The sequence below is a fragment of the Mercenaria mercenaria genome, unplaced genomic scaffold (assembly GCF_021730395.1).
Source record: "Mercenaria mercenaria strain notata unplaced genomic scaffold, MADL_Memer_1 contig_4139, whole genome shotgun sequence".
In the NCBI taxonomy this organism is placed as follows: Eukaryota; Metazoa; Mollusca; class Bivalvia; order Venerida; family Veneridae; genus Mercenaria; species Mercenaria mercenaria.
In genome coordinates, this window is record NW_026462345.1 from 44,167 (window position 1) to 68,205 (window position 24,039).

The 24,039-nt window shown below is 32.3% G+C and overlaps 1 protein-coding gene across 1 annotated transcript in view; it reads left to right on the forward strand.

Moving 5' to 3' along the window:
* Positions 1 to 22,614, forward strand: part of LOC128553645 (uncharacterized) — a 65,767-nt gene extending 43,153 nt beyond the window's left edge. The window contains exons 7-13 of the mRNA XM_053534820.1: positions 13,199 to 13,282; positions 15,186 to 15,248; positions 17,260 to 17,328; positions 18,704 to 18,872; positions 20,469 to 20,627; positions 21,978 to 22,051; positions 22,474 to 22,614. Coding sequence (XP_053390795.1) covers positions 13,199 to 13,282; positions 15,186 to 15,248; positions 17,260 to 17,328; positions 18,704 to 18,872; positions 20,469 to 20,627; positions 21,978 to 22,051; positions 22,474 to 22,614 — 759 coding nt within the window. The remainder of the gene's footprint in view (positions 1 to 13,198; positions 13,283 to 15,185; positions 15,249 to 17,259; positions 17,329 to 18,703; positions 18,873 to 20,468; positions 20,628 to 21,977; positions 22,052 to 22,473) is intronic.
* Positions 22,615 to 24,039: the final 1,425 nt, after the last annotated feature.

Sequence of the window (24,039 nt, forward strand, 5' to 3'; positions counted from 1 at the left end):
GATTTAAACAATTTTAGTAGAGGTCCACTAGGCAATGCTACATGTCAAAAATCTAAGCTCTAGGGCTTCTGGGTTTTGAGAAGAAGGTTTTTTAAGATTTTCCTATGTAAAATCAAGTGACCCCTAGGGCGGGGTCAATTTTGACCCCGGTGTCATGATTTGAAAAATTTTTGTACAGGTCCACTAGGCAATGCTACATGTCAAATATCTAAGCTGAAAGCCTTTTGGTTTATTTTTTAATTTTTTTGAAGATTTTCCTATAGAAATCTATGTAAAATCAGGTGACCCATGTGACAGGGTCAATTTTGACCCCGGGGTCATGATTTGAACAAACTTGGTAGAGATCCACTAGGCAATGCTTCACACCAAATATCTAAGCTCTAGGGCTTCTGATTTTTGAGAAGAAGATTTTTAAAAAATTTCCTTTTGATTGCCATGGCAACCAGAGTTCTGCATGGAATTCAATTCTTTGAACAATTTTTGTAGAGCTTTACCCAAGGAACATTCCTGTGAAGTTTGGATGAAATTTGTCTAGCGGTTTCGGAGGAGATGTTGTTTAAAGGAAAGTGTGGACGGACGGACGCTGGACGGTGAGCGATCACAATAGCTCACCCCGAGCACTTTGTGCTCAGGTGAGCTAAAAATGGGACAGGTCAATCAATAAATAAAGGATACTACAGGCTAAAGTATAATGGAAACACTTTAAAAATGTTCCTGCCTGAAAGGATCATTCCTGTTAAGTTTCGTGTAAATCTGCCTAATGGTTTTCAGAAAGATTTTCTAGAAATTGTTGACACACAACGCACAACAGGCATTGAGTGGTCACAAAAGGTCATCCTGAGCCATTGGCTCAGGTGAGCTAAAAGAAAATAATCCAGGAACATTTTCCCTATTGTTTGATGCAAATATATTTCAAAATGGAGCAATCTATTTTTTAAATTAATCTATTTTTGAACCGAACAAGTGGGCAAATACGGCAACTCCCTGTTTACTGCAAAAGACAAATCTAATATCGTTAACAGACAGAAAACATGTTTCAATCAGAAAGACATGTAAGACAGCCAAGCTCGACTATTCGAAATATTGTCACAGAAGTAGGAAATTATTACCCAAAATGTTAAATATCAAAAGAGTTTTAAGTTCGAAAAAGGGGACATAATTTGCTCAAAATACATGTTAAGAGTTATGGAACTTGACCCAGTGAGGTTGGTAATTGACCTAGAAAAAGAATAAATAAGTTTGTAAGCTATATGCCTTTTGGTAATAGATGTATGTACTTGCACGCAGAACTTTAACCAGGATTTTCTAAGTCCAAAATGGGGCATAATTTGCCCAAAATACATGTCAGAGTTATGTCAGAGTTATGGGACTTGATTCACTTAACTAATTTTATAACCCCGAAGAAACATGTGAAGTTTCAATTTAGTATCTACATTAAGTCCAAAAGGGGGCATAATTTGCCCAAAATACATGTCAAGAGTTATGGGACTTGACCAAGTGAGGTAGGTTATTGATCTAGACAAAGAAAAACTAAGTTCCAAATCTATATGCCTTTTAGTAATAGCTGTATGTACTTGCACGCAAAACTTTAACCAGAATTTTCTAAGTCCAAAAGGGAGCATAATTTGGCCAAAATACATGTCAGAGTTATGGGACTTGACCCAGTGAGGTAGGTAATTGATCTAGAAAACGAAAAAATAAGTTTAAAATCTATATGCCTTTTAGTAATAGCTGTATACTTACACGCAAAACTTTAACCAGCATTTTCTAGACCTAGAAAAAGAATAAACAAGTTTCAAAGCTATATGCCCTTAAATGATAGCTGTATGTACTTGCATGCAAAAAACTTAACCAAGGTGTGACGCCGACGTCAGGGTGAGTATAATAGCTAGACTTTTCTTCGAATAGTCGAGCTAAAAAGTTAAGCAATATTTCTACAGCACAACTTGTGCATATTTCTCAAGATTAACACAAAAATACCTGATATGATATATTTTGACAATATATGTAATACATGTAATTATAATCCAATGCATGTGGTGTATAGTAATACATCAGACTGTAGATATCATGTTACTATTACGCTACAAACAATTTGTCTCAAAGTCTTTAACAAGGATTCTTAAAATAATAAGTGTGTTTATAGAGACATACAATATCTAACAAGGTTAAACAGTAAAGCTATGTCAAAAACAAAATGTAATTATATATTGTTTGTTGAATAACAATTTATCTAAAACAGAAAAATAAACATTGGTCTGTGTTCAGACCCTGATATTAACTCCTAAGGTTATTCAAATTTTGTGTAATTATATCCATTTTCCTCTCAAAACACTTTTAATGATTAATCAAGCCAAGACTGATAAGGTCAAAATATAATGTGACTTTTTTTTAAAGATTATCTAATTGGTAGCCATCCCAAACAGGACAATACTAAACAGTATCATGAAACTTTAAGATCAAAGTTGACTTTTCAAAAGAAATTTGAAATTTTCCACTTAGGTAATGTGAGACTTTTTTTATTTCGATTAAACGAAATCATTTCGTTTTAACGAATTAATTATTTCGTTTAAACGAAATAAATAACTATTTCGTTTAAATAGTTATTTCGTTTAAACGAATTAGTTATTTCGTTTAAACGAAATAACTAATTCGTTAAAACGAAATGATTTCGTTTAAACGAAATAAAAAAAGTCTCACATTACCTAAGTGGAAAAAAAGTGCGTAACATGTCACTTTAGGGGCACAGTAAATAAGTCCAGGGATGTTCAAAGATAATCTGTCATAGATCTATTGTAAAGCAAATATTGGATTTACCTGTCGATCGGATTTAGGTCAACTGCCACATTATCAAAGTTTATTAGTACAAGATACCAATGTCTACCAGTAAAACTGTTGAGTCACAGCTTATATGTACTACAAATGACATTTTGTGCATGTCAGGGTTAGAATTCAAGTGCTTTTTAGTGTGTATAAAATATTCATAACATAACTTGTAGACAAACCTAATGTTTGATACACAATACAACTGAGGACATAATTCAGACTTATTCCGTATTATACATAATACAACTTTAAACCTTCATTATAACTTTTCATACTTGATCAACAATTTACAACAGTTACTGTGAAAGCACTCTATACTAAATCCACGACAATGTTGTGTGTGTACTTTATACTAATACTCAATGACACAACTGTAGATGCACTTACTTACTCCATGACACAGCTATGGAATTACTTCATACTTACTCAAGTATAAAATTGTGGAGGTACTTTATACTTACTCCAAAATACTACTGCTGGCATACCTCATGCATACTCAACTAGTTAGCTACATAGACATATTTCACACTGCCACTTACTCCATGACACAAAGTTCTGTTATCATACTTTATAAATACTACACAATACGACTATAGTCAAACTTCATACTTATCCCACCATACATCCCACAATACATCTGTAGACATACTTCATACTTACTCCATGATACATATGTAGATATACTTCATATTTACTCCATGACACATCTGTAGACATACCTCATACTTACTCCATGATACATCTGTATACAAATTTCATACTTATCCCACCATACATCTGTAAACATACTTCGTACTTACTCCATGATACATCTGTAGACATACTTCATATGTATTTCACCATACATCTATAGATATACTTCATACTTACTCCACCAAACATCTGTAGACTACTTTATACTTCACAATACAACATACTGTATAGACATATTTCATACTTAATCTACGATATAAATGTGGTTGTACTTCAAAAGTACTCCATGACACAATTGTGAACGCACTTCATTCTTACTCCATGACAATATATTCATAATAATTACCATAGATCTACTTAATATATCTTTAATATACTTACTCTACAATACAACTGCAGTCACACTTCATACATACTTACTCCACAATATAATTGTAGAAATACTTCATACTTACCGTCTTACGCCACAATACACAAGCAGACACAAATAAAATATCATGTTGTAACCAGGCAGGGGTGGCAAATTCAATTGTCCGTATTGCCAAGGTTGTCCCAAAGCTTGTACGGACAAGTGAAATTTGACCAGAATTTACTATATTTATAATTATGATACAGACAAGTAAACAAGAGCTGTCAGTGGACAGCGCGCTCGACTATTCTCAGTGCTTGATAGTATAATATAAGCAATGAGTAAAACTTTAACATTACAATAAGCATATTCTAAGTCGAAAAGGGGCCAGAATTCAGTCAAAATGCTTGATAGAGTTGCCTCCTCCTTTTTACAGACTAGGGTTATGATGGTAAACAAGTATGCAAAATATGGAAGCAATATCTCAATGGACTTTGAAAATATTTGAGGTGGTACGCAAACTTTAACATTTGTGTGACGCTCACACTAGGGCGAGTAGGACAGCTCCCCTATTCTTCGAATAGTCGAGCTAAAAATAGCAATTGGCAAAAACGGACAAGCAAGTCAAAATCAGATTTCGCCACCCCTGCCAGGCCGCACACTATGTAAAAACATCATCAATTGTGCGTACCATGTAAAGCACCATGAATGAATACATATTTACAGCAGATCGAAACAGAAAGTCAAAGAAATGATAAATGCGGTCGATTACATTGAAGTTTAAACACCACCAAAATTTTGTGATACTGAGTTTGGGCAAAAGTCACATGCACATTGCAAGTATGCGAGCTTAATTTTTCCAACCCTGCAAGTAAAACGATTTATTATCACACACAATTGTGACAAATGCCAATTTCTTAGCATTGTTTTCAAAATAGTCAGAATACTCATATATGCCCAGTAGGGTGTAAAAAATTGTTTGTTTCCAACATCCCAACCTATCTTAATTTTTTGGCCGGACCCATTAAGTTTTTATAGCCTTGGAGAATAGTTTTGTCAACTTTTTAATAAAAAGTTGCTAAGCTGAATTTTTTATGCTTTAAGCATGGCCAGTAATGTTAGAAATCAACTTATTGACGCTCTAAAGGCATAACCCCTTTAATATTTGTATTCATTTTTGACACAAAAATGATTTCCAAAAAGTTTCCCTTAATAAAACTTTTCTTTTTTTTCCGTCCTACCTACCCTAATTTTTTAACATGTTACTGGACACAATTTGTTTTATTCTTTGCCCAAAATCAAAATAATTTAACTCTTTATTTCGTATTAGGCCAGATACGATACATCTGCTTTCCATAGATATCAAGCATTTCTGACACCGAAGTTTTGATTGACTGCTGACATGAATGCTAATCCAGTTAATTATCAGTATCTCATCCTGCACTATTGTAACAATTAAATCTTTGCAGACTTTGTTCCTGGCCTATGTAGAATTTAGAACACTCTGTACTGTACATGTAGCTCATAATTGTCAGCTTTTTCCACTTGCCCAAAAAATATGTCAAGCATGCATTTAGACTTCAAAGTTTATATACTATTCTTATTCAGTTGTTTTAACTGTGACCAAATATTCTGGTAACAGGACCATTAGAAGCACCCCTTCAGGCTCCAGTGTCTCTGAAAAATATGTTTGTGTGATTAATTAATCATTTTGTTGTTCATACATGTTCAGTTTAAATGAGAGCCAAGAAATAGTAACAAAATTAAAAAATTAGATTGAAAAATATAATTAAAAATTGAATGAGACTGTTTGTGTTTTCTTACTATTCAGTATTCAATGTCATTGGCTAAAAAGAAAATGAATCACCGCTGTATACACTGTAAACATTTGAATATAATCTGTTTTCTTATTCTACAATATAATTTTTCATGTTTACAAAGCGTGCGTAAAATCATTTGTGTGTAAAGATCAACAGAAAAGAAATGGTTACATGCATAGTACATACATGTACTTATGGCAGAAAAGATATCCTAAGTTTGAAAATATGGAAGGTTACTAGATCTAAATAACTATATACAGAGTCTAAGACCATTTTCTTTATATAAACCGTACACAAGTTTAAGACTTCATAACTTCAATCCAGGTGTCGTGAGTTTGAGCACCTGACTGTAGGGTCACGACCATGCCTTCTCATACGACACCACTGCAACCAGTAGTGTTTTTTTACATGAAGTGGACACAAGAGTGATTCAAATAAGTTTTAAGTTTTCATTACAATAGAGCTCACATATCTAGTAGAAATGGTAAACTTACTATTTTTCATCCATTCACATGACAGGCTGATTCTGCTAGGTTTCACTGCACCATGATAAGTTCTTCTCTATCTTCCGTCAAACCCCTTGCGGGAACGTGAACGTTTCATAATTTGCAAGAGACTGAGAGTTGGTGGTCACCAGATTTTGCCTCAGGCTGTGGAACCTCCGCCCATATCAAAATAGCCGCTAATGGCGCTATCAGATTCTTGATCAAAAGTGGATGAAGATATTCCTGGTTTGCCCTGCAGCTAGACAGTGAGGGCACAATGCTAAGTTCCATTAGATTAGTTCATCTTTAGTTTTACTGTCCAAAGAGCGTAAAAACATTATCTGTACCCATCATTTTCAGTGGTTAGCAAGTCTAAAATAATGTCTCCTGGATATGCAAGTTGAAAGTTTGTTAAACCGAATGACTCAATTTCCACCAGCAGATTACTTTATCTTGACATTTCATTGTAGATTAACATTCTTCTATAGATGACAACTTCATCTGCGGCGCTTCCTGCTCGCCTTTACGGAATCAGTATGGTATCGCATAGATCTATCATGATTGCCCTTGATTCAGTCAGTGCGTAGCCTTTGAGCTGACCTGCCATTTGTCTTTCTTGTCAGTAATTTGTCATTGCGCTGCTTGAATTATTGTGGATGTAATTTCGCGTGTATGTCATCCATTTGTAAACAAACGCTCAATTCAGAACAACTCGGTTTCCATCCGATATTCAGTTTCAGTGCCGTACCTGTACCGGATACGGTGTTCGGAAATAGTATATTTTTAATGTAGATCTATACATGGTAAAAAATAGGTTTTTATGTGTCACAACTTTTATTAAAGACGCTAATTATATATATATATATATATATATATATATATATATATATATATATATATATATATATATATATATATATATATATATATATACACCACATTCACATTAGAAAACCACTTTAAACAAAAAATAAACAAAAACAAAAACATCTCCGCATTGAACTTTAAAGAAATTAACTTTTATCTGATAGATTCTAGCTGTTCTTTAAGGAAGGTTCCACCACTATACTGCTACACTGTGAAAAAAACAACACGAACGGATATGAGTAAGTTTGAAAATACAGCACTAATTGCAATAAGAATACAAATGTCAAAATATTTATCATATGAGCCACGCCATGAAAAAACCAGCATCTGCGCAGTGTGGTCAGGATCCATGCTGTTCGCTAAAGGTTTCTTTAATTGCATTAGGCCGTGAAAGCGGACAGCATGGATCCTGACCAGACTGTGCGGATGCGCAGGCTGGTCTGGATCCATACTGGTCGCATACCCACTATGATGGTTTTCTCATGGCACGGCTCATATGACGACCGACTACAACGTAAGTTACAAAGGGAAAAAAATAAAACACGTATATATATATAGCGTCTTTAATAAAAGTTGTAACACTTTATATATAAATTCATATGAATTTCATATGGTAATCGTTTCATATGAGAATCATGTGTGGTGAAATTGGCTATGTACCCATATCAATTTAAGGACGAATTTTAGTGGGTCATTCATATTTGAGCTTTTTATAGAAATTTGAAAATTGATAAAAAATGAGTTTTCAGCAAACTCATTTATGCCTGAATTACAGAATAACCTGATATAATATTATATTGCCAGATACAGAATTATAGCAAGACATACGTAGTTCATGTAAAATCATTTTACAAAGTTATACTGTCCAACACTTTGTGTAGAAATTAAGGAGAATGTTCCGTAACCGTGGCAACGTACAAGAAAATCATAATTAAGATCTTTTTAAAGCACTTTCTGTACATATTAATTTTGTATTCTATGAAACAAGAAAAGTTCATCTGTAAACTGTCAATGCATCTAATGCACCTGAAGCACATTCTGGGCAGAATTAAGAAGGATACAACCACAATAATGATCAATGAAACTTAAAGCATTGTCAGAAGGTCAGTTCTCAACAACCTTGTACTATGCACTTTTCTTTCTTTTGGGTAAACTAACTTTGAGTTTCAAAGCAGTTGGAAATATTCATAACCAACTGTTACTGGCCTTTAAGGTATTGTATGGTTACTAATCATGACTGTCCAATTTTTGTTTCAAGTTGCCATGGTTACAACAGTCATTTTGCATTAAAAAAATAACTTTAAATCATAGTTATTTTTGCTGCAGTTACTATAAAGCCATTAATATTAAATGACATTTTTGGATAAGATAACAAAAATAGCTATGTGTGTTTGTGTAAAGACAGTGTCCTTTCAACCTTTGGAAATCATTTTGTTGCCATGGAAACAAATAGTAGTAAAAGCAAAATCATGTCTACTTCGCCATTTGATTTAATATAAACATTTTAAATACAATTCAAGATTATGAACAAATAACAGTGTATATCCAAGTCTTAAATTAGACAGAAAGTCAGCTAGAAACTCAGGTGTTCTCTTTAATAATTGGCCAATTAGTATACATGGGCTTAAGTAATTATCTAACACAATATAGGTACCTTTACAAATGTATGAATTTTCATTAAAATCTGCATTGCAGATATTCTTTAAAAAAAATAATTTCATCAGAAAATATGATTTTATGATACAGGCTTAAGAGGGAAAAAGAATTGTAACATTTCAACAGACTCACAAAATCAAAGTATACTGATTGATGATTCCCCACTTTCAGCCTCTCTATTTGGAAAACACACACTATTTTCATAAACATTTTGCCTTCATAATGAAATACTGCATTTCAAACTTGTGTCCTGTATTATAGAGATGAAATGTCATCTTGTCAACACTAAACTACCTGGATCAGACAGTTATGTCGCAGACTGCACATTTGCAAGTTATAAAAAGTATTTCTAGCAGTCCTTGTTATTTTCTTGAGAAGGCTGGCTCTTTAGGTGATATCAGAGGTGTTCTGACTGCATTTACTTTTACCATGACTGTAGCTGTCACTGAAAAATAGAGATGTGAGAGAATAACAATCTGAATGTCTTTCTTTTGACTATGGGTAGTGGTGGGAGGGGGATGGGCTTTCCAGTTAAAATATTTGTGACATCATGTTACCGGGTAGAACTACTGATCTTCTACAAGCAGCTGGAGGGTTATCACTCACAAATTTGTAAATGAATAAAAATTACATACATGTACACTATTTCAGTCATTTAATAAATTTTGTAAATGTATAATATATACATCTTTCCTTTATTCTTTTAATGAAAATAATTTATCACATAGACCTCCCTCTCCTTGAAATGATTTTAAAAGGAACAATTGTATGAAATATATTAGATACTTTTGACTTTGCTACACTTTGATTAAATTTAAGATACATGAAATTCTAAACAAAGTTCATAAATATTCTGTCAAAAATTAACATTCAATCAAGCATTTATAAAGATCTGAAATCAGACCTGATCAGACACTAAGACAAACTATAAATAAAATGTAGATACCTTCCTTCCTTTTATTCCAATATAAGGATGACGGTGATCATTCATTTTTTGAAGAATTTGTCTGGAATAAACACAAAGCAAACTAAAATTGTTGTTACTGTTGTTACATATTGACAGATACAGGATTTCATCCTTTTCAACATTATATGGATCACTTTAAAGGTAAAATCTGTTTCTCATACATGTGCAGAAGGTCCTTTTCTGAAAAAGGGTATATTTTAATATTTCAAAAACTTATCAATACTTATCATGCTTATAGTCACAATACAAATGTATCTTATAGTCAGAATACAAATATATGTCAATTTGTCAATTTAAGTTATATGAAGTCCTACTAGCTATTCTTGTATCATAGATTGAGAGGTCAAGATTTCATACTTGTATGAATATGGGCATGTGGGGGACTTTATTCTTTATTTAAATACATGTAGGCCTCTGATGTGTATATATATATGTATATATATAACCATATTAACTTTGACACAAACCATTTACATTCAGTATGTACTTGTAAAACAATAAAACAGGCAAGTGCAGATTAAAACAATGACTTATGTGTAGCAATGGATGCAATTAAATCTTTTCGTTTTTCAGCATTCAGTGAGTTTTTACTTCAGTAAGTCTATATTTCTACAGGTACTTTGGCAAACACATACACTGTTGCAAATGACTAAATTATGATTACCTCTCTAGAACATCCACTCACTTCATAGTTGTTTGAAACTTTATCATCAAGCAGTCATTTTCAAAAGAAACAACTCACAGTTGAAAAACAAAACAAATAAATTTACAAAAATATATACATTTTGAAATGAAAATATCTTTATCTGCTTTTTACAAATAACATAAAAAGCATGCTAATGGTCATTTACAACTAAAATCAGGGCTTTTCCGTTATAAATCTACCTCCAATAAAAGGAGGTAATCACAGTTTAGACTCTTTTCTGTCAGACTATTTTTCCCAAACAATGTCGCTATTCAACATATATTAAACGTGGATTTGGTTTGAATGGACACATCCAAGCATCACATGCCCATTTAGCATAAAATCTCTGTCTGTCATTGTATCTATATACTAAACATTTGCAAATCCGAGTAGAAATCTGAATTCAGCATAATCCAGGAAGTAAACTTAGATAAGCTCTTTGTGATTTCCTAAATGAAGAGCATCAAGGGGAGGTAATAAAAATAGGAAAAATGCCCCAAATCATAAACTTTGCCCCAAATCTACAAGAATGTGTCTGAATAACCCACTACGATTTATGTTTCTTTTTGAAATATCATCTTCCCTTTATACAAACAAATATACTTTTCTGCTGAGACCTGTGCACTTTTCAAGATGTAGAGCACAATATAAACATATGTTCTGCTCCATAGATATATTTTTTCTTGCAGATAAAGGTCTAGATCATACAAGAATCAAGTAAATATTTGGAAATATTAGTTTGGTATGAAATCTTGTTCATTTGTCTTTAAAATTTGCAAGTACGAAAATAAAGGACACTTTCTAGTACTTTCCAAATAACAAAGTAGGCATGCACCCCTACCTTTTTGAAAATTCAGCAAGTTGGAGATTTGCATCCTCCTTTCCATGGTAACCGGGACATATATTGAAAAAATGAAAAACAGGATTTTCTTAATTTTGCACCCTCTACAAGAAAAAAGTCGGTTTAAAGGAAATCTGTGACTATGAGTTTCCAACTTGTTTTGTTCTTACAGAGAATTGGTCTTAAACTGCATATTCCAGCAGCAGCAATGATGTCGAAATTTGGAAGTGTGTTGGTTGTTCTAGTGTTGTGTTTAATTTGTTTATGTATTTCAATTTCCAGTAGTTTGAGTGTACCATTGAGTTAATTATAGTATGGATTTCTTGGTTTGTGTATTTTAAATCTTGATGTCTTTCAATATACTGTTGTAATCCTGCTCCACGAGAGTCTGTGGCAATTACTTTACGGTACATCCTGCAATAAATATATGACAAAATCTAAGTCACATTGTGTGTATGTAATAAACAGTTAAGTATACAAAACATACACCCTCAGACAGGAAACACTCTTCTATTGAAAATTAAATTATGATATATTGCCTTATCAAAGCCCCTGGAAGCATTACTTTTCCCAAAAAGTGGCGAACTGATTATTAAAGCAGTAAACGTTTTTTCTTTGTTTTTGTTTTTGTTTTATTTTTTGTGTGTTTTTTTTTTTTTTTTTTTAGTAAAATATGTGATATCCCTCTTTATATAGAATAGAAGCACAACTTTTGATCAATGAATTTTATAAAGTATACGAGTATTCACTTATGACTTAAAATTGAAAATATTGTGTGTGTGGGGGGGGGGGGGGGGGGGGGGGGCGAGGGCATTTATTAGTTGGAGGGCATTAATTAGAGAATATACGGTACATTCTTTTTTAGGAATAATTGTACTTGAAATCACTGAATATTTTTCAAGTATATTAATGTAAAAGATATATTTTTAAGTGAATTATAGGGTTTTTTCTTAGTTTCGGAAAAAATCTAAATTTTGTCTAAAACTGTTTACAAACAATTGTGACCTACAGTTGTGCAGACGAACGGATGTGATCATTTTTACTGTAAACTGGAGATAACCCATTTTCTCGGAAAGGTGCCATTTTAATTCTAGTTGAAGTTATGATTGTAACAAAACCGCATTTCTTTGTGTGTTTCACCCAGCCGTGGTTTTCTAATGAATAAATTATCTAGATAGTTTTTAAAAATCAGAAATGGATTTATTTTCGTTTTTTAAACGTGAATTAAAAAACCATTTCGATTCTTTTCGCGGATATGATTCTTTTCGTTCTTTTCAGTAAGCGTGACGTCATTTGCCTTAATCTGGCCTCGTATCAATAAATTGAGAAACGAAGTAAACAAATGACACGTTTTGCATTTTATTTCAAAAAAAAATTTTTCAATGGGAAGCCAGTCTTGCTTTTTAATAAATTTAATTCAGTAGAATGCCGGCCGGTAATTAACTGCGTAGCAACCTGTAATTCACTGCGTAGCAACAGCAGTTCCGGGAATAATGGGTAGAAAACAACAACAACAAAAAGATGAAGGTATAGAAAATATTCCCAAGTCGAACGGTATATAGGTTTACTTTGACATATACACGTACACATTATCTACAGACAGAAAAATCTTAGGTTTTCCCGTATTATATTCTTTATTCAACTTTAAACATTTGAAAGACACAAACCAAAGAAAGACACAGAAAATGTAGTATCGCTCTTAAAGATCTAACCCATAACATGATTATCAAGCATATTGTCCCAAAGAAACTAAATGAAATATTTTTCGTATTAACTAATTTAGATAGAAAAGAAAAGACATTGAGCAACTTTGTCATTGAAAACAAGTAATATCAGTTTTCTTTTTAGCACAAAGCACAACCTTGCACTAATGTATAAAGCTTTCCTGAGAAAAGGCAAACCTCATTAAAATAAGTATGTTATATGTATTTTGAATCTACTTGGGCTGTATTTGAATATTAATTCAAGTTTCTGAATACGAACATATAAGGTTAATTTTGTTATTGTAGGGAGTTCCACTGTCTTCAAGGCCGCCGGCCGCAATAATGGCTAAAATACAAAGAAGGATGCTAAAGAGGTTGCTGGGATCAACGGTAAAATATTATTGTCGTGTGCTAGTTAAGGTATAGATTCTCTCATCAAACGTGTTACTTTTGTTAAGTAAAAAATTTATTTGTTTGATTTTCAAATTGCATTAGAGCCATTATGATGATACTATTGTTTGTTTGTTATGTGAAGTTAATAGTAAGATTTTCTTAAGATTACAATCTACTTCAAAACGAAAGTTTATGTTAATTTCCGCATGCATGTCAGTACACTAATAATGCACTAGATCAGACGGATTCCAATAAATAATTTCTATGAATTCTTACACCTCTAGTCATTATCCTTCGTGTGATAATTATCTTTAGGCTAACACCCTTAATTCTGAACGAGTAGGTTGATAGTTAAAGTCACAGTGATATTGACACGTTTTATTAAATCGTCATAACGACAGTTTCAAATCCTGATTATAACGGATAAATGTTGAAACCTATAAACAAAAACCTTTTCAGATCTATTGCTTATGAATAGTAGATAAATTGTTATTTTATGTTGGTTTTAAATATTAATTTTCCCTGTGAAGTGAAATACATTCAAATGAGTATGTAATTTGACAGTGCACTAACTATTGTGATAGTTACATTTAACAGACGGTTTAAATGAAATATTCAATTTTTATGACTGTCTTTGAAACTTGTGAAAAGTACTATTACATTTCACGTGCTACTTTTGATTTCCTCATTTGCACAACTTATTTTTATTTCGTCTTCAAATGTAAAAGTTTGAATCTGAAATGTTCGTAATTGAGACAACTGATTATAAATAAAATCTATCAAAATGTATGCATTTTTGTGTAGATTTAACAATCATCTTCAAATTTTGCTGTAAACTTTATAAATAATTATGGCGTGACACTGTAATTATTTATTTCATGATTAGCAGCTTTTGAAATACCACGCCCTGTTATACATTGACATAAATATTACATATTTTACAGTTTTGCTGCAGTATCTTCAATTAAAGATACCTCAATTTCAGTTAGCTGTCAGTTCAGTTCGGCCCAAGTATATTTATGGAAGTTGTTATATTTCTGACATGTTGATTATTCTGTATTTTTAAGTTGCCAACTAAGTTACCCAAAAACTGATGCGTTTAGAGTGTTTTTAAGTGAACCAACTTACTTTACTTTGCAAATATATTCTTAATATACTAATGTCTATCTTTTCTGTATTTATTTGCCTTTTGTCAAAAAAATGTTAAGAAAGACTGTATTGTTAGAATGTTATATTTTTATATGTATTCAGTCATTGACACTTATCTGTAAATAAATTTCTAATTAGATTGTGAATACTGCATGTTAAATGTAAAAACTAGAGCGACATTATGAAAGTCCCTTGAAAGCACAGAATGCAACCAAGCGAAATATAGGAGGACTCGGTTTGAGTCTGGTAATGGAAAGTGTAATACTAGCACAGGCGTAAACATAATTATATAATATACATATGGAAAGGCCTTTAAAGGACAAACAAATAACCGGACAAACTTCTCACGACAGTAACACGACATACTTAACGACTGCTATAGTGACAAAACAAATAACAAAATCTATGAGAAAATCCTTTTAAAGGATAGAATGCAACCAAGCGAAATGATAGTAGAGTCGGTATTAATGTGTAAAAAGATTTTGGATTTAGAAAATATAATATATACATCTAATGTGGCTATAATACGGTCAAATTGTTTAGGTGCAATGAAATTGATTGCTCATAACGATACTTGCAACACATGGTCCGATAACCGCCAATGACCTTTATCTATAATTCTAATCTTAATGTGACAACACTATAATTATGCAAAATAAATATGATATATTATGGTATATTTTTGTTAATATTATATGATTGTTTGGATTTATATTATTTTTGTATAGTTCTTCATAACTCATCATTTCAGGATAGATCGATTGATTCAGATAGTTCAGACAGCTCAGATGATTCTGATATAGAGACTGAACGCGTAAGTTTAAACAACATGTGACATTTCATTAATTACTTTGATGTATTTCAAGTCAAGAAAACCCCCAAATACTTGGAAATATTTTTTTTGTCCGATTGTCCATCAGACCATCATAGAATAGTGGTGCCTCTATAATGTTCCAAGGATATTTAAATCACTGGCTCAGTGTTACAGTTACGCCGGTAACTTTGAAGACCAAGTTGAATTCCACGCTGTTGGTTTATAAACTTCCTACCAAATGCTTCTGCTGTTATATAAGTGTATCTTATTAAATGATTGTTTCATTACGCGACCAGTGGCCTAAATAGATGCAATTTTATGCAAAAGTATCTACTTATTTAAAACGACCGTTTTATGAAACTTCCTGTGATCCTGTTGCAAATGCATGCAATTAACCTTTCTAACAGTCGAATAAACAAGTGTGTGTGTGTATGTGTGTGCGTGGGTGCGTGTGGTTTACTATTTCCATATGATTTATACCGTTTATAGGACAATCATGCGTCAGAATCTTTTCTAAAGACTGTTTGATCAAATTTACCACATGAATGAAAAACGCATAACTTAATCTTAGCGCATTCAGCTGAGTAAAACGCAATTTTGCACATTGTCATATTCTGATAGCTATTAAATTTCCTTAAGAGCCAAACTCATGTTTTGTAATTATTTCTTTGGTGTAATAAAACCCTCATTTTTCGAATTCATCTGACAGGGTAATAAATTCGAGTCACATATTCAATGATAATTTTTTAAGAGATATTGCGCGTAACAAGAAATGCACTGGCGACTGACGGTTCCTGACACGAGATCCCGAGCCTCAGTATCAGTATTAATTCAGATATTGAATAAATATTGCAATACACAAATAAATTATTTTTGACGTTAACGGATAATACAGGTCAGTAGTTTATCAGGTTTAGATAGAAAAAAAGGGATTTTGACCGTAAAATTTGTCAAAATAATAACGTGTGATAAGATGTAGACGTAGTAGAGCATGGAACCAGAGAAAGCAGAATATGAAAAGTGCATGTTTTCGTAATATCTATTAGCATGATGTATTAAGTTGTTTAATGCAGTTACTATTAAAAATAACCTGCAAAACTGTTTATGCCAATTCTTATGACTGAATTAATTTTAGCTATGTTTTACATTTCTCTACGTACTGTGTTGGCCAGTAGACATATTCAGTAGATTAATGTTTTCTCTCATTATTCAGAATGATTGATATGTTATCAAAGTACAATTATATTTACAGCATAAAGAATACTGATAGCACAATACACAATGCAATAAATGTATCTTAGAACAATCTTAAGAATTCCGAATAAAGGTTAGGCTATTATAAATTAATTCCTATATTATCATCTTATTTGTTTTTAAAAGAGGGGCGGAGGGAGGATTTTATTTTTTCTTTCTAAAACCACTGTCAATGTACACACGGGTTCCATTTGGAACAGGAGTACGCCTTTTGACTCTTGAAATTAGCAAAAGTGTACATACTGACACCAAGAATTTCAGCTGAAGGGTAATTTCTATTAAGATGAGGCCTATTTCAGGTGAAGCTTGCAAAATTAAGCCTTTTATATTCAAACTGAAAATTGAGCTTCAACAGCTAATGGAACCCCTGAGTATTAATCCAGACTGACGCTAATATAAGCACAGTTAATGCATCCGTTTGTGTTTTTATAATATTAATTTTTGCACTCATCTCTTTCTTTCCCCACCTAAACAAGAAGGCAATACAAGAAATTTGATAGATGGTGCTAGAAATGAAACCACAGCAACTTGTGACAAATCAACTTTAGGTCGAAATTGTATTTTGATGTATAAACCAGATCGCCTATTAACCTTAATTAAATTTAAAACATGATTTTTATGATCAGTACATAATTGACACGCAGTTTCCAATTAATATTGTCAAGACTAACAAAATCTCGATTCCTTGTTAATTTGAAACAAAATAGCATGCAAAATCAAATGCATCATTTTGAATATTCAGCTTGTTTTTCTATAGGAACACTTTCCTGAATTCTTGCGGAAGAAACACGGATTACCAGAAATGCCGAATCGACTTGATCTGGAGGTACATCTTTCTTGTGTTTATGAAAAATAATGTTAGATCTGAATAAAGAATCCTCGATCGATGTTATGTTTTTCCTTCCGGAATTATGAGGGCTGGATTCCCTTAAGCTGTATTGTCACGAGGTAATTTAGAAAAATTGAATTACATAGGGATTTAACAAGATGTACAATTTTTCTAGGTATTAATTAGATTTAACCAAATATAGCAGTATTAGATATTGAATTTATACATCTCGACCTGAAATATGGATAGCAAAGGCATGTGTGTTGGTAACAAAAAATTAACCGATTAATTGTTTTCTTTGGACTAGAGACACCTGGGTAAATTGAAACAGGAATTTGAAAAATCACAGAGTTCTATATTGGAAGACCTGGTGTGTCACTTAAATTTGTATTTCTCCGCTAAATATAAGATTTAGTTGCAATGGTAATTTGAGATAATGTTAATTCGTCCAATAAATAGATTAAACTTGTTAAAAGAATAATGTATTTGACTGATTTGAATTTACAGGCATTGTCTATTTTTGGACGGAAAACTGATTTCCCGTACGAACCACTTTCGCACTCTTCTACGAGACTAGGCCTGCAATATGGAACGTAATGGCAGCAATACCATTCCCAACTAAATGCAAATTTAACGTTTCAGTAGTACCGAAACATAATGTTATCAAAAATGTTTAAAATTATCTTCCGTGTCCTTGAGTTCATGAGCTTCTTTTCGTTTAGAAAAGCTGATATTCTTAATATCACTGATTCTTTCGTTTGATCAAACTAATTCTTTTGACAGTCAGTATTTTTTCTGGTTTACACCACTATGAACTAATAGTGAATAAGATATTGTTTGAAGTTCTATTGGTTCAAATTCGGTTGTGGCGTCCGAAGATTGTCATTAAAACCGTTTTGTGAGACAAAGCCGTCATAAGTCCCTACTTCGTTTTTTATCCGTCTACATTTTTTGATCCCATTTCCTCGACTAAATTCAACTAAATTATGCCAAAGGCATCCTCAAAATTAAGCGGCTGGCATGATGTCCGAATTAAGGCATCGCCATGAAGATTTCAAATTAACCTTGCTGTTTAAGTCAGTCGTGTAATACTGGTAACAGAGTAATAGGTAACTATTAAGTAACTCGTTACTTGGCATAACCTCTAGAAGTATATTAGTGTTGCTAATAGGCCACATCTGTCGAATAATAGAACTGTTTCGAAATATTAAGTTCCAAATAGACTGCAGCCTGTGAAGGAATATTTTGCCAATTTTCTCTTTATACCATATTTTAGCTTCTGAAACTGTATGCTGGAATATCCATGCATTTGTTAATGATAAATGCATTTAGTATAATATTATCCTATTTGTCATTTATTTGTAATTTCTAGAAGTTTATGAGAGACCATATGACAACGATGGGGCAAGATTTCTACAAAGAAAACACAGAGATGCAAAAGTATGCCCCTATCGGTTCTAGGGTTAAACGTGGAAGGGACTGGAGGTGGGGAAATCAAGATAAAGGAGGTCCAGGAACGATAATTGGACATTCATATGACGGTTTGTAGCATGGTCAAACCTGTTATAACATAACAGCAGGCGTTTACAGTTTAGAAATTTTGAATAAATATTTGTGTGTCAATAAGATATCTACTCGTTCTACTCTTATATTATCATCTTGTCCACATGACTAATTTAGTAGCACATTTTATTTGATTACTGATATTCACAGGAGTGAACAATGAAGACTTTTCCGATTTTTATTTTTATATCCTTTGTAGATATTTTATCCATAGAGAACAGCAGAGAAGAATATAGGTTTGGCGTTTGTCGTGTGTTTGGTATCACTCATAGGCGCAACTTCTAGATAGAAGTTCTTGTCCGTGTTTCATCTTCAAAACTGTGGTTTAGATTTCACAAATTTCGACACATTCTGCCCGTATTATTTATCGAGTTTTATATGGTCCCTTACAGGTATTTTGAAAAAAACAATTTTTGAAGACTACTTTTCTTATTTTTTTATTGTAGTACCAAACCTAGTTGTTCGTTGAATGATTTCTATCTGAGTTAGTAATGGCCATTTGAGTTTTGTACATAAAGTGTACAAAAATGTAATTGTAAGGATAAATATTACTTATTCATTTATAAAATCAGAACCTACCTCTCCATTCATGATTTTGGATATTTCTCTGTACATGTTAACATTTACTTCTACGTTTCGTTTCTTTTATCAAGATTAAATGCACAGAAAATCTTGTTTTTTCTCTAAGAAATGTTCCCTTCTTCATGCCACCGCTTTTGTTAAAAATGTCCATTTTAACTGCTATTTTTGTCATAGTGAAAAAAGTATTAACTGTAGGGTGCTTGTCAGTACATTTGTTAAAAATTAAAGATATAAACATCAGATTTATTGCCGTTTAGTTAATAACAAAACTGCTATTGTGTTTATCCAGTAAGTAGTTGAATTGGTGTTGGCCTTTTTATTTTATTTACAGTTAAATACTTCAAATCAGATGTCTTCCCGAATTCCCTATTTACATGACAGTAATACAATATAACCATGAATTTATGTGACGTTGTTATAAAGTCTGACAGCACACATCAATGGACAAAGCTTACAATCAGACGCAGTTATCATAATAGTGTTGTCTTTTGCTACTTCTTCATTTTATAGATTTCAAACGAACAGTTATATTCTCAAGAAGTACTATTGCAGGCATGCACAAATTATTTACAAACTAAAGGCGTAAACTATCCATTAAAGAAGAGCGAATTTCCTTACATCGTTTGCAAGTAGCGGACAAGCAATTTTGCCTTAGATTATGATAATCAGTCATTGGTTGTAGATGCAGGTGGGACATCCGGTTTTACGGTGTCTGTTCGGGGGCAACGAAGCGCCGAATAGAGCCGCGTTACCACCAATTTGAATTGTACCTTTTACTTTAAAAACATTTTCTTTGTTTGATAACACTTAAGCCGGTTACATGAATGTAACACATCATCTTATGTGGGATACGAAGAATAAAATAAAATGATTTGTATTTCGTATGATGAGTTAACAAATACAGTAGACACTTTGAAATTAACAGAAATTTATCAATATAGTATAATGATTCATAAAAATCTGTTTAGAGCTACTTTAGTTAATCATTGCAGAACTGAAGAAATACTGGTGTTGGGTGGAGTGGGATGCAAATGGAGATATTAATGCGTATCGGTGGAACATGAATGGCAAATGTGACTTGACTATTGTGGAAGAAGAAAGAGTGCCCAATGAGGGGAAGATACTTGCTGTTGGAAGCAGGATCAAACCTGGTTCGTAAACAAACGAAATGAAATGGCTTAAGTGTTATTCTATTGATTAATTGATATATACATAAGTGCGTTCAGTTTTAATCAAAGTTTCAGCAACAATTTGCACTGCCTTTCCATATTTGTTTCGCAAAATCAGACATACTAATTTCGCTTCCAAAGAGTTCTCTAATAGTTCTATAGCTATGTCATTATTAGCCAGGCACGTAAGGATGAACAAGCGTTTTCTTTCAGGATATCCGCCATTTTGAAAAAGTTTCTTCGAAAATTTCTTTCTAACAAAATTTCTGCCAAATACATATATATATATAATAAGCTACAAATGAAATAAAAGTTAACAACATAGCACTTTATATTATCTAGGAAGTATATTGTGTGTGTTCGGGTTTAATGTCTTTTTCAACAATTTTTCGGTCATATAAACGACGGTTCTAGGAAGTATAATTAAAAAGAACTGAAATATCAAAATTCACCAGTTAAAGTTTTTTTCCTAAATATACAATGTATCTCTTAGATGCACGTTGACACCAACAACTTTTTCTTTCCATTTTGAAGCATTTTTGTGTGTCATTAAAGCAGCAGGGGCCTCCGTGGCCGAGTGGGTAAGGCCGCTGACTTCAAACCACTTGCCCCTCGTCGATGTGGGTTCGAGCCTCACTCGGGACATTGAATTCTTCATGTGAGAAAGCCATCCAGCTGGCTTACGGAAGGTCAGTGGTTCTACCCAGGTCCCGCTTGTGATGAAATAATGCACGGAGGAGCACCTGGTGTCTTCCTCCACCATCAAACCTGGAAAGTCGCCATATGACCTATAATTGTGTCGGTGCGACGTTAAACCCAACAAAATAATTAAATATATTAAAGCAGCAAAACATTTTTAAAATCTCGTTTTCGTAGATTTAAATACGTTTGTTCCATTGAAAAAAGTTGGTGGGGTAATTATGCTAACATGTAAAAATGAAAGAGATTTTTAAGCGACATTTATGCTTAAATAATACTATTATCACCTTCTATTCATAGTAACCTGTATGATCTGAAATCCCTATAACAATTTTTTTTGATATTATAATTTATGTTTCAAGTACCCATATTTGTTTAAATTTTACTTAATTTCAGAAATGTTTAAACGGAGAGTGAAAATACTGTCCTGTAAAATAAAAACCAGTGCGGCGACATCTTCTTTTTCTGCCCTTATTTGTCTTAGAAACTATGAAAATATTCTTAACTGTAGACAAAATATGATCCTACATCCTTAAATAACACGTCAGGAGGGAGTATGAAAATGAATACATACAGTAAATGAATTATTTGTTATGTCATTATTGAAACACCATTATCAAAATAAATTTGTAGGAGATGCCTTCAAAGGTGACAAACTACATGAAGAGGGTATAGTGATAAAACTCATAGATGATGTCAAAGTGCAGGTATGAAAAGTATAATTATGTATAAGACAAAATATGCAACATTAATATGTTGTGGCTTAAAACATTAGTACATAATGTTGAAAAGATATGACTTTAATATATACATTGTTTATACATTCAAAAATTCCTAGATGAACATAAATCGGAAGTATATGGAAATATTGAATGTAATAATAAAACAATTTTATGTCGTACATATTTTTAAAAGTGTTTTCTTACCGGTGACACGTTATAGACCAGCTTAATGCTTTCTTCTAAATTTCATTCCAGAACCAGATATTTCACATCGCATTTTCAGACGAAACCTTAGGAAAATGCATTGTCCATCACATACATAAATAATGATAGAGAACGCCATCTCCTAAACAAACCAAATTATGAAATATTTCATACTGCGTGATATCACATTTTATATATTTCAGGTCCGGTGGGCTAATGATGGATCAAGGGAAGAACTAGCCTTTGGAAAAGATGGATCACCAACAGAAATAGTGCCTGTGACCATTAAAGGTGAAATATGCAATTTGCTTAAAAACTTTGAAGAGAAACATATAGAATATTAATGCAAAACTGGTTTTCAGCATGTTTAAACAAATAACGCCTATGTTTTGTGTTCATAAAACGACCATTTTGTGGTATCATTGAAGGTAATTTATCCCCTACCATTCCCCAGTAGAAACCTTGTTTAAAATGAATACTCAGTTTCTGTATATTTTTAATTTATCTTGCATTGTTTTCTTTTCCAACTTGAGACAAACCACAAATGAAAACGGTTACTGAGCGTCATTTAAAGAAAGATTTTCAAGATATTTTGCCCTCTTTTATCATTTATCATTGTATCAAGTTTTATTCAATCTCATTTAGTCGCTATAATTATTGTATGTACAAATATGTAAAATATTAACTGCGTAGTCTGGGAGCAATATTAGAATATCACTTTATCCAGCCTGTCTGTCCAGAAAATGGATACTTCGTTGACATTAAGGGACCAACTATTTGAACGTCTGGGGGTTAGGCTGGGATTTTACTTGGAGTCGATTTTTATGAAAGTCAGACTTTTTTCCAAGCTTGAAACAGAGAAAACCAAAGACCATGTGTTTCTTTTTTTATTTTCAAAATATCTTTTTCATTCAAAACCTAATAAGCACGATAAAGAAATAGAAGTTCTTAATTGAGTAATTTGCTTAAATAAGTACACAATAATTCAAAATAGCTTATGTATGTTTCTTTGACTGTCATGTATTTCTTTAAGCAAAATGGTTAAACATCTGCTATTTATTTTTAAATTATATAGATATTGCCTGCCTCGGTCGATATTCATATATCTCGCGGTGAACTTTTTTTTCATATCACCCTCTCAGGAATGCAATATCTATTTTTTTTTTTTTTTTTTTTTTTTTTTTTTTTTACATTTTTATTCATTTAAGTATACACAGATTGCACATGTTATACATTTTAAACACTTACAAATATTGTATATTAACAATGTATGTTAGAAAAATGAAAATATAAACATACTGTATAACAATACCTTAATATAACCAATATTAATATAGTGTGTCATCTGATATACTTAAAGGTTTTTGTTTGATGAAGTGGGGATAGAAAATTTGGAAAAATTACCCAAACATTTGTGAGCAAGAATGTTTAGAGATAACATGTTTTTCGATATTATATTCTGCGCTTCTGCATATACATATACATTTGTATATAAATATAAGAGTTCAAGTTATAAAATCATTCCATTTTGTGTTAAATATATCTATTTTGTCTTTCAAAGTTGCTATTATTCGTTCAATGCCAATACGCCGTGTTAGATAAAGTTTGAAAGATTCAATTTCGGGTATATTTTTGTTATACTTGCATTTACTTATAAAATATTTGGCTAATATCAAAATGAAGTTGATAATATTTCTTTTTATAGTACCCGTTTCTTCTTCTAAACCTAATGACACTGTTCTATAACTAAGGATATCTAATTGAATATT